At 38.7% G+C, this 12,937-nt stretch overlaps 1 protein-coding gene across 1 annotated transcript in view; it reads right to left on the minus strand.

The window, feature by feature from the left end:
- Positions 1-12,937, minus strand: part of EPS15 (epidermal growth factor receptor pathway substrate 15) — a 47,703-nt gene that overhangs the window by 16,250 nt on the left and 18,516 nt on the right. Inside the window, 3 exon segments of the mRNA XM_063166101.1 lie at positions 60-221; positions 4,797-4,869; positions 10,208-10,293. Of these exon segments, the coding sequence (XP_063022171.1) occupies positions 60-221; positions 4,797-4,869; positions 10,208-10,293 (321 nt within the window).

Consider the following 12,937-nt stretch of genomic DNA (forward strand, 5'->3'; position numbering starts at 1 on the left):
CTGAGTTCTTCAAGACAAGGCATTTATGCTTCCCCAGGGCACTGGCCACCAGACCTTACCAAATGGGCCTCCTCTGCACACTTCTGCCTGATGTCATTAAGTTGTTCTTCCAACTTGGCCTTCTGCTCATCAAGATCATTAAGGGTTTCCTGTGCCTCCTGTTTCTGAGCTTGCAGCTTCTGCAGATTACTGCTCTCCCTCTTTACTTCATCCTGGAGATCCTGAAATAAAACACACAGCTTGACATTTGTTCCCTCTCTCCCTTTAACCACTGAATTCCACAGCACAAACTGCAGTGCTAACCCAGATTTCAAGGAATCAACAAATTATCTTCCAGAAGCCTGCATGGATACCAGACAAGCAAGTACTCTGAGATTCTAATTCAATGACATAAAAATAATCAGCTTGTTTGCCTTTGCTTTTCTTCAGTAAAACAAATCTCACTGAAGTGTTGAGATCATACATATGAACTGTATCCCTCACACAGAGGTCACGTTTTCATTCTGAATTTCAAAGTTGTCTTTATTCAGGTTGCTACAGTGTCTCTGCCCTGTGCTTTAGCACTGTGTTTCACTGAGTTTCTTATTAAGAACATGGACCTGTTGGAGTGAGCCCAGAGGGTCCATGAAAATTGTGAGAGGGCAGGAGCACCTCTGGGGTTGTTCACCCTGGAGAAGTGAAGGCTCCAGGGAGATCTTAAAGCCCTTCCAGGAATGAAAAGGAGCTCGCAAGAAAGTTGGAAATGGACTTTTTATCAGGACATGGAGTCACAGGACACTGGGAATGGCTTCACACTGGCAGAGGGCAGGTTTAGATGGGACATCAGCAAGCAATCCTTTGGTGTGAGGATGGGCAGACCCTGGCACAGGTTCCCAGAGAAGCTGTGACTGCTCCATCTCTGGAAGTGTCCAAGGCCAGGCTGGATGGGGCTTGGAGCAACCTGGGACAGTGGAAGGTGACCCTGCCCATGGCAGGGGGCTGGAATAAGATGGGCTTTGAGGCTCCTTCCAACCCAAAACATTCTGGGATTTTGTCATGACAGAAATCCTTTATTCTGCTCTTTCCCCCTTCAAAAACACAAGGCCAAAAATAGGAACTGCTTTTTGGAGCATGGTGAAAGACCATTAACCCAAATGCACTGCCTCCTAGGGCATTCCTGCTCACAATTTTGCAAGGATCAGCCAAAAACTTATTTTCTGTGCACCACTATAGGTAAAAAATGCAGATTTCACACACAACAATACAGAATCTTTTGATTTATGAAAGAGCAGCAAGTATGTGTCTTGTGTTTTAAGTAGCATCATAAAATAATTACTTAATTTCTGAGCAACAGGAATGGTTATACCTCAACAAGCTGCAGAGACAACACTGAAAAACATGTCAAGGAAAGAATTTAGGAAGAAGAAAGAATCGTCAAAGTCAGGAGGAAGAGATAATACAGGGAGATCAAAAAGGATTAATCCAAAAGGAGAAGTATTAGATGAAAAGAGAAGATTGCAGCCTTTCTGAGAAAATACAGCAATTTCAGGAAGAATCATCAACAACGGTAAAAAATTAACAGAGAGGAAAAAAAATTAGGGAGGATAAGAAAGCAAGCAGACATGAAATTTTGATTAGATCATACATTTGTGTGCTGCTCTAAGCTACAATCCTGCTCTCCTTTTCTAGGGGTGTTTTGTTTGGGTTCTTTTTGGTGAGGGAGACAGTTTATCCATGTGTTGTGTGCTAACACCTCCACATAAGGAGGACAAAAAGCCAGATAGGAATAGAAAGGCATATGATGCAGCAGTCAGATGCTGGGGAATTAGGTAACCTCAAGACAACTGGAGGGCTACCCAGAGATACATCACAGATGGTTTTACCTCAAAAATCAACCACAAAACCATGCAAAAAAGCTCCCAAATCAAATCACAAAAAGCCCCCCACAAAACTCCCCCAAATTAAATCTGAATTTCAGTGAAGAGTGTGTCAGTATACAGCAGTCAGACTAGGAAAAATACTGGTTATTTCTAACCCAAGAGAGAAAAACCAGTGTGCACACAAAAAGCTCTCAGAGCAGCTACTGACTTGGATAATTGGGACACTCTTGATCCATTCATTTTCACATGGCTTTGAAAAGCAAGGATCAGCTGACAGTTAACAGAAGCGGTGGAGGAAAAAAGTAACAGCTTAAAGAGACTTCAGCCTCCTTTCTCCTAGAGGAAGCAAGAATTCACATCCACACAAGCTAAATATAGATCATCTCCACTTTTGTCTGTCCTAGGCACAGCAGTAGAGAAGCACTGAAGAGACCTAACTAAGCTTGATGGCTGCCAGAAGAGAAAAGAAGGAAAAAAACCCAACCAAACCCAAAACCTGTGGTAGTTTTTGTTCACACATGCACCTAACCTCTCCAGAATTAAAGGCTGCAGTACATACAACACACAAAACTGGCTATTATACTCAAAGATGCCTCTTCATGAATTAAACCAGGCTCCAATTAAGCTTCAATTTCAAAGAACACCCTTCAGCATGGAAGCAGCATCTTAATGATCAAGCACTGAATGAGATTTTAAATGAAAACCCCTAAGATACTTGAGGTGTTACAAAGTGCCATTTTGATGGTAACAATAATCCTTGTATTAGATTTCTGATCATTGTAACTCTTTATGCCAATAAAGTGTAGGATAAGGAAAGTTTAGGAATCCATATTTCCATGGACAATGGATTTAATAGCTTGCCAGTCTGTCCTTCCCAACACAATTCATGTGCTAGAAAATACCAAGCCTGCAAGAGGACAGAAAAGTAGAACTTCACTGATTTTCTAATGGCATTGGTGCACTGCAATAGAGAAAAAGAAAATCCAATTCTGAGGGATACTCAGTGCATGTGACTTTGAGGAAAAGACCCTTTAGTCTCTGCTACTGAAGAGCTGATATTTTAACAAGCAGATTAAACCCCATCTATATGCTACATCTTCCTTACAACTCTTTTTCTGCCTTTGCTTTTTAGTATCTATTTACACAGTTTAGAAGAAAAAACTGTCATTCCTTCCCTTCAGCTATACAAATCAGCTTGATTGATCACTGACCATGGCTATATTTGAGATTACAAACAGATCTGTGGAAGGAATTCTGGTATCAGAAACCCTGAAGTGTCATGCCACAAAACCAGCTTGAAACAAGGAGGCAGGTTAGAGCAAACTGGCTCTTTGGTAGACCATCTTTAGAAATGTCCTCATTAGAATAAAACCAGGAGAAAAATGCATGAGGCAAAGATATCCTTTATCTGTTCTATTATTCTCTGAAGTTCTAGAAAGTTTGTTGAAACATGCAGGTCCTTCACCAGCCAGGAATAAGAAAAGATAAAGGGCCAGCAGATTAAATAAATGCTGCAGCCATTTCCTGTTTGATCCTGGAGGTTTCTCCTTTTTCTGACAAGCCCATAATAGATTGCTCCTTCTGTGCAGACTGACAGAACTCTGTAACCATATTTAGAAATAGCCTGTGTGACCACTAACAGGTTAAAGACCTGAGACAGCTGCTCCCAGCAGCACTGCTCAGGATGCAGAGACTCAGGGGATTCTGTGATGCTGCTGCCTGTCAAACACACATGGATGACACCAGAACATTCAAGGTAAGGTTTTTATCAAGCTTACAAACCTTTTGTGCAAAGGCACCAGAAAACTCAACCCTCACATGAGCCAACACAGATCCCAGAAGACACCAACAAAATAATCCTGTGTGCAAAGCCAGGAATAGCCCTGAGAACTGTGAGAACAGTGGGAAAGGGAAATCTGCAGGGTGGGGAGGGGAATGACCGTGGAGCTCAGGCATGGGCAACTTCCACACGCATTCCTGCAGCTGCTGGAGCTGCTGCCAGCACGACCAACAGGCCAGCATCTGATCATCTCCTCAAAGGTCACACTGGTAATTATCATCCACACTCCAAGGATATCAAATAACCCTGCACAAAATTCACAACTCTTGTAACACATTAGCTCCTTTACAGCCCCACCAAAATTGAAATGCTGAAATCGCGCATTATTTGCTCTTAAGTAAAGATTATGGAAAATGATAGATTCTTAAAATAAATTTAGAAATAAATATAAATGGTCAGATATCAAATTGAAGATTTTGTTTTTAAACAGCAACTGAGAATTTAACTGAAATATTGCTTTGCAATATTTAATTCAGAGCTTGGCTTGTCTGTCAGCACTCTAAACACTGATGCTGACTGCATATTTTTAACATCTGCAAGACACTTGCAAATTTAGATTTTCAGATATTCAAGAAATTCAATATCATCCTTTCAAGTAAAAATCAACAGATTCTTTAGAAAATTAACTTATATTAGGCAAAATTAATTTGAGGCAACATTTCTCCCTAGCTGGTAATTACTGTGCCTCTTAAGAAGCAGCCCGATACACAAGCCCTTTTAATTCAGCCATTTAAGTTTATTAATTAATTTACACTGCTACAGTGTCCTCTTTAGTTTTAATTACACAGTAGATAATCTTGCTTAAAAAAAAAAAAAAGGAAAGAAAAATCTAGTATTTTGTAATATTTTTCATTTTAAACTCCATGCATGCTATATATCCTATAGGAGCTAGCACATTTATATAAATATACACACCCACACAACCCCAAAATGATATAGAAAATACACTTCAAAGTACATTATTTTTCTTAGCTACCAATTTTTCTTATTTTTACTGGATAAGTGGCATGATCTAAAGACTCAGTAATCTCACTGTCATTAAAACAGCACATGGTGCAGTATCAGATGTCTGAACAAAAATTTGGTGGTTTATTTACCTGGACCTCACTTGTCCTCTGCTTGATGGCATCTTCTTTCTCCTTCAGATCTTGCTCTACATTATTCTTTTCCCTGGAAGACCAGCAAACAATGCAAGAATACTTAAGAACATCAGCTACAGCAGGTACCGTTATCCAGCCCCCTAAGCCTGTATCTCTCTTTAAATACATAGTGAAACATGAAACAAAAAAGATGTGAGGGATTTCTGCTTTCCAAATGATTTACAAGACAGAAGCCCACAGAAGTGTTCTGCATAAAACCCCCCTGTCTTTCCACCAACTGCACTCCAGTGATAAGAATGGCTCAAAAATGGAAAGGGGCGGGCGGCAGAAATCAATGAAATACTGTCTCCAGTGATCTCACTGTTGCTATGGAGCACTTGTCTAATGAAAACTGCTAGGAAAAGTGGGAGGGATTGCATCAGATTCCATCTATTAACCCCTGCAAACACAGCCATGCCCGTGCTCCCAGCAGCCAGGGAACACTGCCACAGGCCAGCAGAGCCCATGGATGCCCTTGGCCTGTCAGATTTTGGATTTGTCTGTTGGGAGGCTCAGGCAGGAGCAGGGAGGTTGGCTTGGCTTGCTGGAATCACGATCTGCTCAGACACTCCACACAGAGTGATCTGCTGTGTCATATCAAGGCTGCCTCTACAGACATTATTCAAGTTTAAGTGACTGCTGATGACAGGGGAATTATCATCAATAAATTCTCATCAGTCAGACACAACAATAGCTTTAAGAAAGGGAACAAACCCATACAACTGAGACGTGTTACTGTTATTAAAAAATCATGAGTGTTTCTCTCTAGACAGCATATGGAATCTTTTCTCCTTCCATAGATGCAGGAAAACATTAAGCATTACAGTTTTTACACAATCTTCTGTAGATATTTGCTTTCATAAGGATTTTGTTAATAAACCAACACACACACTGAAGTTAGAATATGAACAATAAACCTAACATTTCTAAATGAAACACCATAGTGAAAAGCTATTAGATTGTATTATTGGTATAAACTGACATTACAAAACTTCATATTTTAATTGCAGCAGATTGTTAATCAATCTAAAACTATTTATTAGTTTACTCTAATTTAATACAGAAGAAAGCATTTCTGTGTTGAAGTAAAGCAGGTCTACTCTAAGCTCTTTACTCAAGCTGAGAAAGTTTTACATTACTGCTAAACCACACACAGTGGAAAATACAAAGAACCCAGATATTGGATCTTAAATGAGTATTTGCTCTGACAAGTAATTACTATAGCTTATACTCTGCTATTATTTTTCTCATTATCTGATTAAAGAGGAACTTCCTGATTATGCCCAAAGGGGAAATTTAAATGGAAGGAAAAGGAAAGATGTGGGAAGAGGAACCTTGAAGCTCAAGGCTATTTATTCTGTTAAGTGCGATCCTTCAAAATAAAGGATCATACTTCCACAAAATTAATAAAAGAACTTTCATAAAATTCATAAAATTCCTCACTTTCCATTCACAAGAAATTGGAAATCCTAAAAAAAAATCTTTACCTTTTCAATCAAAGCTACAGCACACTCCTCTAGCTCAATAGCATCTGTAGCATAGTTGTACTTAGCTATTTAAAGCATTGCAACACAGGCTTGAAACAAACTCTGTTGCTTTGGCTTCCATAACTTCCCATGAACAAAGGTCTCAATAAAGCACTTCTACAGATCCATGTACAAATCAGGCTGAAAAATACCTTCAAGCCCTCAAACACCCATCAAGCACAGCCAACATTCATATATTTTCTTCCTGATTGATGACAAAAAAGAGTAGAAAAATGAATACTTGTTATTTTTCCTGCTGGGGTGGGAAAAATGAGCAAGAAATAGAACTGCAAGCAGGTGTGTTTGGTTAATATACAGCATTTCTACATTACTGTCACTGATGTGCCTGAGACTGTCAGAGATGCAGATCACTTCCTTTGTATTACAGCACAAGCCAGGTACCTAAATCCTTGCAATCTGGACTAAGCAACAGGATACAACACCCACCCACTGGCATTTCCATGAGCCAAATCAGAGCACAAACAATGAATTGGAAAGAATCAAGTGAAAGAAGTATTGTCAGGCAGAACAAGAAAAGCTTAGGCAGCAGTCTCAGGCAAAGGAAAACAATCTGAGTGCATATAGTCTGCACATAACACATCCCATCCTCCCCCCCAGAAATGCCTCTTTGTTTCAAAGAAAAGACAACACAGAACTACTTAATTCATTAATTCTTCTGAATACCTTCATTTCTTTTACAAACTATCTGCTATGCCCCTTTAGGAATGTTCAGCAACTGAAAGAACCAAAAACAAGGAACAAAATTGATTTGTTGGATATGACAGATTTCCTGGATCATCAAGTCCCTTACTACATCCAAAAAGCAACTCCAAAAGAATTGTGGTCTTGCCAACAAAGGACACTTGTAACCAATTCAAGCCAATTTTTGAAAGCAATACAATTTCCCTATGCATTTTAATAGCAGTCAGCTTGGGAGAACCTCATATCAAATAAATTAAAAGCAATGAGTAATTGATGGTTTCTCCCATCCAGATGCTTCATGATTTACCAAAACCCTAAATTTAATACTAATTTGTGAATGGAGTCATTTATAAATAGGAGCCAGCACACTGCAAATATCTGTCATAGCTGAGAATGCAAAGTCCCTGTGTCAGCAGAGGTGTTCAAGCCAAACATTCAACCCTGGCCAGGCTGAATCACCTTAGATACAAAAGCAAAAAAATCATAGTTCTTTCCCATCATAACAAGATGATGACTACTCACAGAGCTGGTAGAATTATCTACACTCATAGCTGCCCAATATTTCTTATTTTCACATACATCTGTAGTTGTGGGAATTCCTAATGTAGTAATACTTCAGTTTGGCAATGCTGGAAAAAATGCCAAGGGTTTGCCTTGTTTCTTCTAACACTTGTTACTCACAACCTCTTCTGCTGCAACAGCTCAGTTTCTTCCAAACCAGAGGCTGAGAAGAAATTATCTATCCTACATTAAAGTTTTTAGCTAAGGTGATGTAGATCTCTGAAATTTGAAACAAAAGTTTGATGCAAGTGTATGGCAGGGAGAGATTGTCCTGTTTTTCTGGGGGATGTTTTGCTCTTTCATTGCTGTTGAGAGACCAACTCACCAGCTTTATGGTCCTTTTAACCTGATTTATACTTCAAGACAATTTAAATGTTGCTATCCAGCATATGTGAAGGATGACATCTCTGGTGAGATATCCCAAGTTAAGCTCAGCCACTCCTCTGCTTAGAGAGGAATGGAGTGTCAGTAAAGCTTGAAGAAATTCCATGAATTTGTGGGCCATCAGTAACTTTGAAAGCAAGAAAACAAAGCTGGGTTTGTTGGGAAAGAAAAAGGTTTTATGGCTTGAAAAAGAATGGTCCAGCCTCCCACCATGTTGATCAAGAAAAGCTTCAAGCAGCTTTCTAAAAATACAGTGCAACTGAAACAGAATTTAGAGACAGCAGTGCTAACAGGCTCAAAATGCTGCAGGTTCCACAATGTCCAGAGGCAAATCATTCCCCCACCAGAGGGGTATTGTCCTCCCTAAGAAGTGTTCTGCATTTTATTCTTCATCTGATCCTCAACCCCCACCTTCCTGACACTGTATTTATCAAATTAACATTAACAAAGCTATTGGCCACCAGACCTCTTTCCCACACAAACTGTTGAGCCACAAAGACACCGCCTCTGTATTCTTTGCTCAGTGTCTCCAAAAGCTGTTCTGCACACATTGTCATTCTTTTGGCCATTTCCTCTCCTGCCTTTTTTTTTTTTTTGTGTTTTTTTTTTCAAGTGCACTTCAAAAATAGATTCAAATTTTATTACTGCGTCTCAAAAATGCAGCTCTTGGACACTTCTCAATGGAATCAGAGACTGGATTTCTTATATATTGAGTCCAACAGCTGAACAATCTACCTTGCTTAATAATGAACAAAAAGAACTTCAGTTTAAATTACATTTTTATATGACAACTATCAAGTCTGGAAGTGTACTTCACCAGTTGTAATAGAAATGTGAATTCACCAAAGATTGAAGCACATTATTAATCCCATCTGTTCTGAACCTCTGAATCACATCAAAGTAAATTTCCCCTTTCTAAAAAGAAATACACACTAAGAGTTGCCTCTACCCTATCTTCAACAATCAAGTATCATTAAATTTAAAATAATTGTCAATGTATATTTGCCCCTCAAGGAATGGAAGTAGTGACTTTTTCAGGTTCCTTCATACCTCACAGTAAGAAAAGAAAACCAGACACAAACAGTCTGGCTTGCATGTTAGGCTGCAAGCCCTCCTACAGAAAACCAACTTCATCTAAAAATCTATGTCAGCCAACAATTTATTTCCTTCTAAAATACCAACAGTAAATATACACAGTTGCAAATCCTATTTCAGGTTAATAAATGTGAGTGTCCAAAAATGGAATTAATATAACCTGAAGAACAGTGGAGGCAGAGAAGAGAGAAGCAAGGAGGCAGTGGGAGTAATAAGAGAGAATAAGCAAGTGAAATGAAAAAATATTTATGCATTTAGGAAACAGATTGTGCTCTGACACACTGCCAAGTTAAATCATTCCCACAAGTGACATGAATTAGAGAGGCAGATTTCATCATGACAAAGCACCCGCACTTAAAAAATAAGAAAATTTACTGTTCTTAATAGAATTTTCAGTGGATTTATGATAGTAACAAGAAAAACACTGAAGAAAAATACTTGCTGTCTCAAGAGCATTACCAAGACTATAGAAAATATATGAATTTGATTTTCTTAGTCACTTGAAGTCATCTTAATTACCTTAGAAATAATTAATGGAATCCAAGAGTCTGCAGACATCAAAACAATTTTTCTCAGTCCAGCAGTTTATTTTATTACACAAGAGCAGCATCCCCATCTGTACCCCCATCAAAACCCTAGCAGAGGTCCATGCACAGTCATCTTCCCACTCCCTATCCTGCATACTTACTGATCTTTTCCATCTCACTTCCTTACTGCCACCAAGAACAAGTCCTTGGAATGCCCTCTACAAATAAAAGAACATTTATACACGGTTCCAGCATCCTAAAGATTTGCTCCACTCACATCTGCCAATAAAGATGAACAATGGAGAATACTCCCATGTCAGGTTGCTGACCCACAGCTCTGTGAAACACAACCTGAGGGCACAAGGGACAGACCCTTCCCAGTCCTGCTGTCACTGAGGGCACTCATGGGAGTGAACAGAGAGCAGCAGTGTCACACAGTACCACAGACATGCTGACCCTTTACTCAGCACAGCACTACCACCTGCTTTTCTCTTCTGCACTCAATTGTTGTTTAAAAAACAGTAAATAGCACAGCTGAATCCAAGGCAACTCTGGCTATTCCTCTCTTACATACCTCTGCAGGTCCACAATTTCATTGTTTAATGTATCAAGTTCCTTAATTGCAGAAAAATCTGCTACAGAATTCGGTCCTTGAGTACTCTGAAAGATAAAAAATAAACACTGTTAGTCTGGAGCTTATGCCATTCAACAACTACACACATTTTACTTTTTGTGGCAACGTGAGCTGTCCTCTTGTAACAACTGCTGGTAGCATTGTATTTCAAACCTTTAACCTTAGAAACCCCAAAAGAGTACAGATGCTGTTGGTAGCACTGCATTTCAAACCTTCAATCTTAGAAACCCCAGAAGAGTACAGATGCTGTATGAGCACAACATACAGCCAAAGCATGGAGACAGCTCAATTCAAAGAGAGTTTGTCTCCTTGAAGACACCTCCCACAAAAGCACAGGACTATCTAATCATACAAAAAACCATAGAATCCGCTTCTAAAATAAGTCTCATGTTACAAATATTTAGGTGGTTTTCCTGCATTCATTCTTACTACTTTTATATTTCTTCACCTTGGTGATCCTCATGTTGCAGAGTAGACACTGACTTGCAAGGATTTAAGCGATACTGAGCTTGTTTAACAGGAACCTCCAGAGTACTCAATGAAACTTTGATAATACAAAGTCACAGTGTAACTTACACCCATGAGTTCCCATTTACTTAATGTCTTTGTAAGACAATGACTGTAATACAAATTATTTGTTTCAAAACAAGTACACATAAATGGATAGAGAACAAATGCTGAAGACAGAAATTACAAATGCTGTAATGATTCTTCTGTGCCTTGTCACGACATGAACATGCTCACAAAGCAACAACCATTGTAGCTACTTCCTATAAATACATCCATTCCTTCAAGTCTTGAATAAAGTCATCCAGGACAAACACAACACTCTGAGGACAAGTACATACATATAATTTTAAAAGGCAAGTGATACCCCCAAAATAGCACAAAAGTTTTTAAATGATCAAGTTTCTCTACAGATAAAGCAAGATACTATTAACTATGTGCTTGCTCAAATTGATACTCTGGGGAAGAAAAAAACCAAGAGCTATGAACACCTAAACTGTGAGCACACAGGCTGAGAGTGTTATTCAGCAGAGCTAGACAACTCATGTATATTTTACTAGCACAAATGGTATGAACTGGGAATTAAAAAAAAAAACAAAAAAAAACCAACCAAAGAACCAACTATACAGCTGTTCTTAAACTGGTTAGTGTACAGCTTCTCAAATGGGCAAACTCTCTATGATGCTCAATCCTGCTCTACAGGAATTACTCAGGAGTTTTGCAGAGTTGATCATGGAATTCCAATGGGGTTTTTTACTTCTCCTATGACAAGGGTAGAAGAAACACATGGAAATATCAGCTGTTACAAAAATTTTTTCCAGGCCTCCTTCTTTCACCAGTTAAAGAAATTCTGCACACTAATGCCAGCAGCAAACTTGAGGAAAAAGTAGTTCAATCTTATTTTCAAATATTCAGGAGAACTGGTGGGGGGCAGGAACATAAAAGCCAACACTTTTTAGCTTCAATACACATTAACAAGGACAAGTTAGAACCACAGGCTGCCATTACTACATTGCAACATGCATGTAAAGCAGCACCTCCAGTTTTTAACTCAAAGTTGTAGTAAAAGGAAATTCCCATCAAAATTCTTTGAGAGGACCTTACAAAAAAGTTTCATTTTTATGGCTTGACATGCAAGTGGTGACTACAAATAGTTCTGGGTCAGAAAACACAGCAACAAGTTTTAAACCACAATGAAATACCATTTTACTTACTGATATTTCTGCTATCACCTTTGTATGGGTCAGCTCAGAAAATGAAGCCTAACATGGAGTTTGGGTTCTTTTTTTACCATGTACACCACATCAAGAAAACCTATCTCAGCAAAAAGCCTATCTCTTAATACTGACTCAAGCCTTTGAGTACAAATATTGAACAATAATCTTGAACAAAAAAAGTTCTTTCATATCAACAAGACAACATCTTTTGAAAAAGCTCAAAATGAGCTGAAGATTCAGCTTAATTTATTAAAAACCCTCTTGTTCAGGATTTACAGAGCTAATTGAAAGCTAACTTACCTTCTTACACAATATTCTCACTCATCACTTAAGTCAGTAATGAAATAAAAATCACACTGATGTCTTTGAGAGTTTTGCAAAATCAATTTACATCCACAGAACAGCAGCAACCAACATCTAATGCTTTCTAATAGCTCAATTTTCTGTGCTATCTTCAGTGAATCTGTGGGTATTAATCCTGTCACCACTTCCCCTGCAATTTCACCAGGAAAACACAGGATTTTCTGCTTTCAGTTTAAGCAGCCCCAGAGTTTTGGGCTCAAGGGAGAATCCCAGGGTTACTCTGGATGAACAACTCTGGAAATCAGCAGAATTTGAGCAGAACTTGACACCTGAGAGAAGTGCTGAGCTCATTCATGACTGTGTGAGAGTCTTAGAAGGATGCTCATAATTAAACCAACAGACAGTAAATATTAGAAAAGCAAAGTTTCTCTAACCTTGAGAAAGCAGAGTTAACAAACTGACAGAATAATAAGGATGAAAAGCAGAGTGGTGCAGAATGGAAAAAACAGTCCAAACTAGAAAAGAGACATAGAAAGGAAAGCAAACATACAAAAAAGATTAGTAGAGTTGCAAATAAAGCAATTACTTTTTAAAAACAGAATGTAAAAACAAATTAGGTACCAGTTACAGAAACTCAAAAAGT

This window comes from Melospiza melodia, chromosome 11 (genome assembly GCF_035770615.1).
Source record: "Melospiza melodia melodia isolate bMelMel2 chromosome 11, bMelMel2.pri, whole genome shotgun sequence".
NCBI lineage: Eukaryota > Metazoa > Chordata > Aves > Passeriformes > Passerellidae > Melospiza > Melospiza melodia.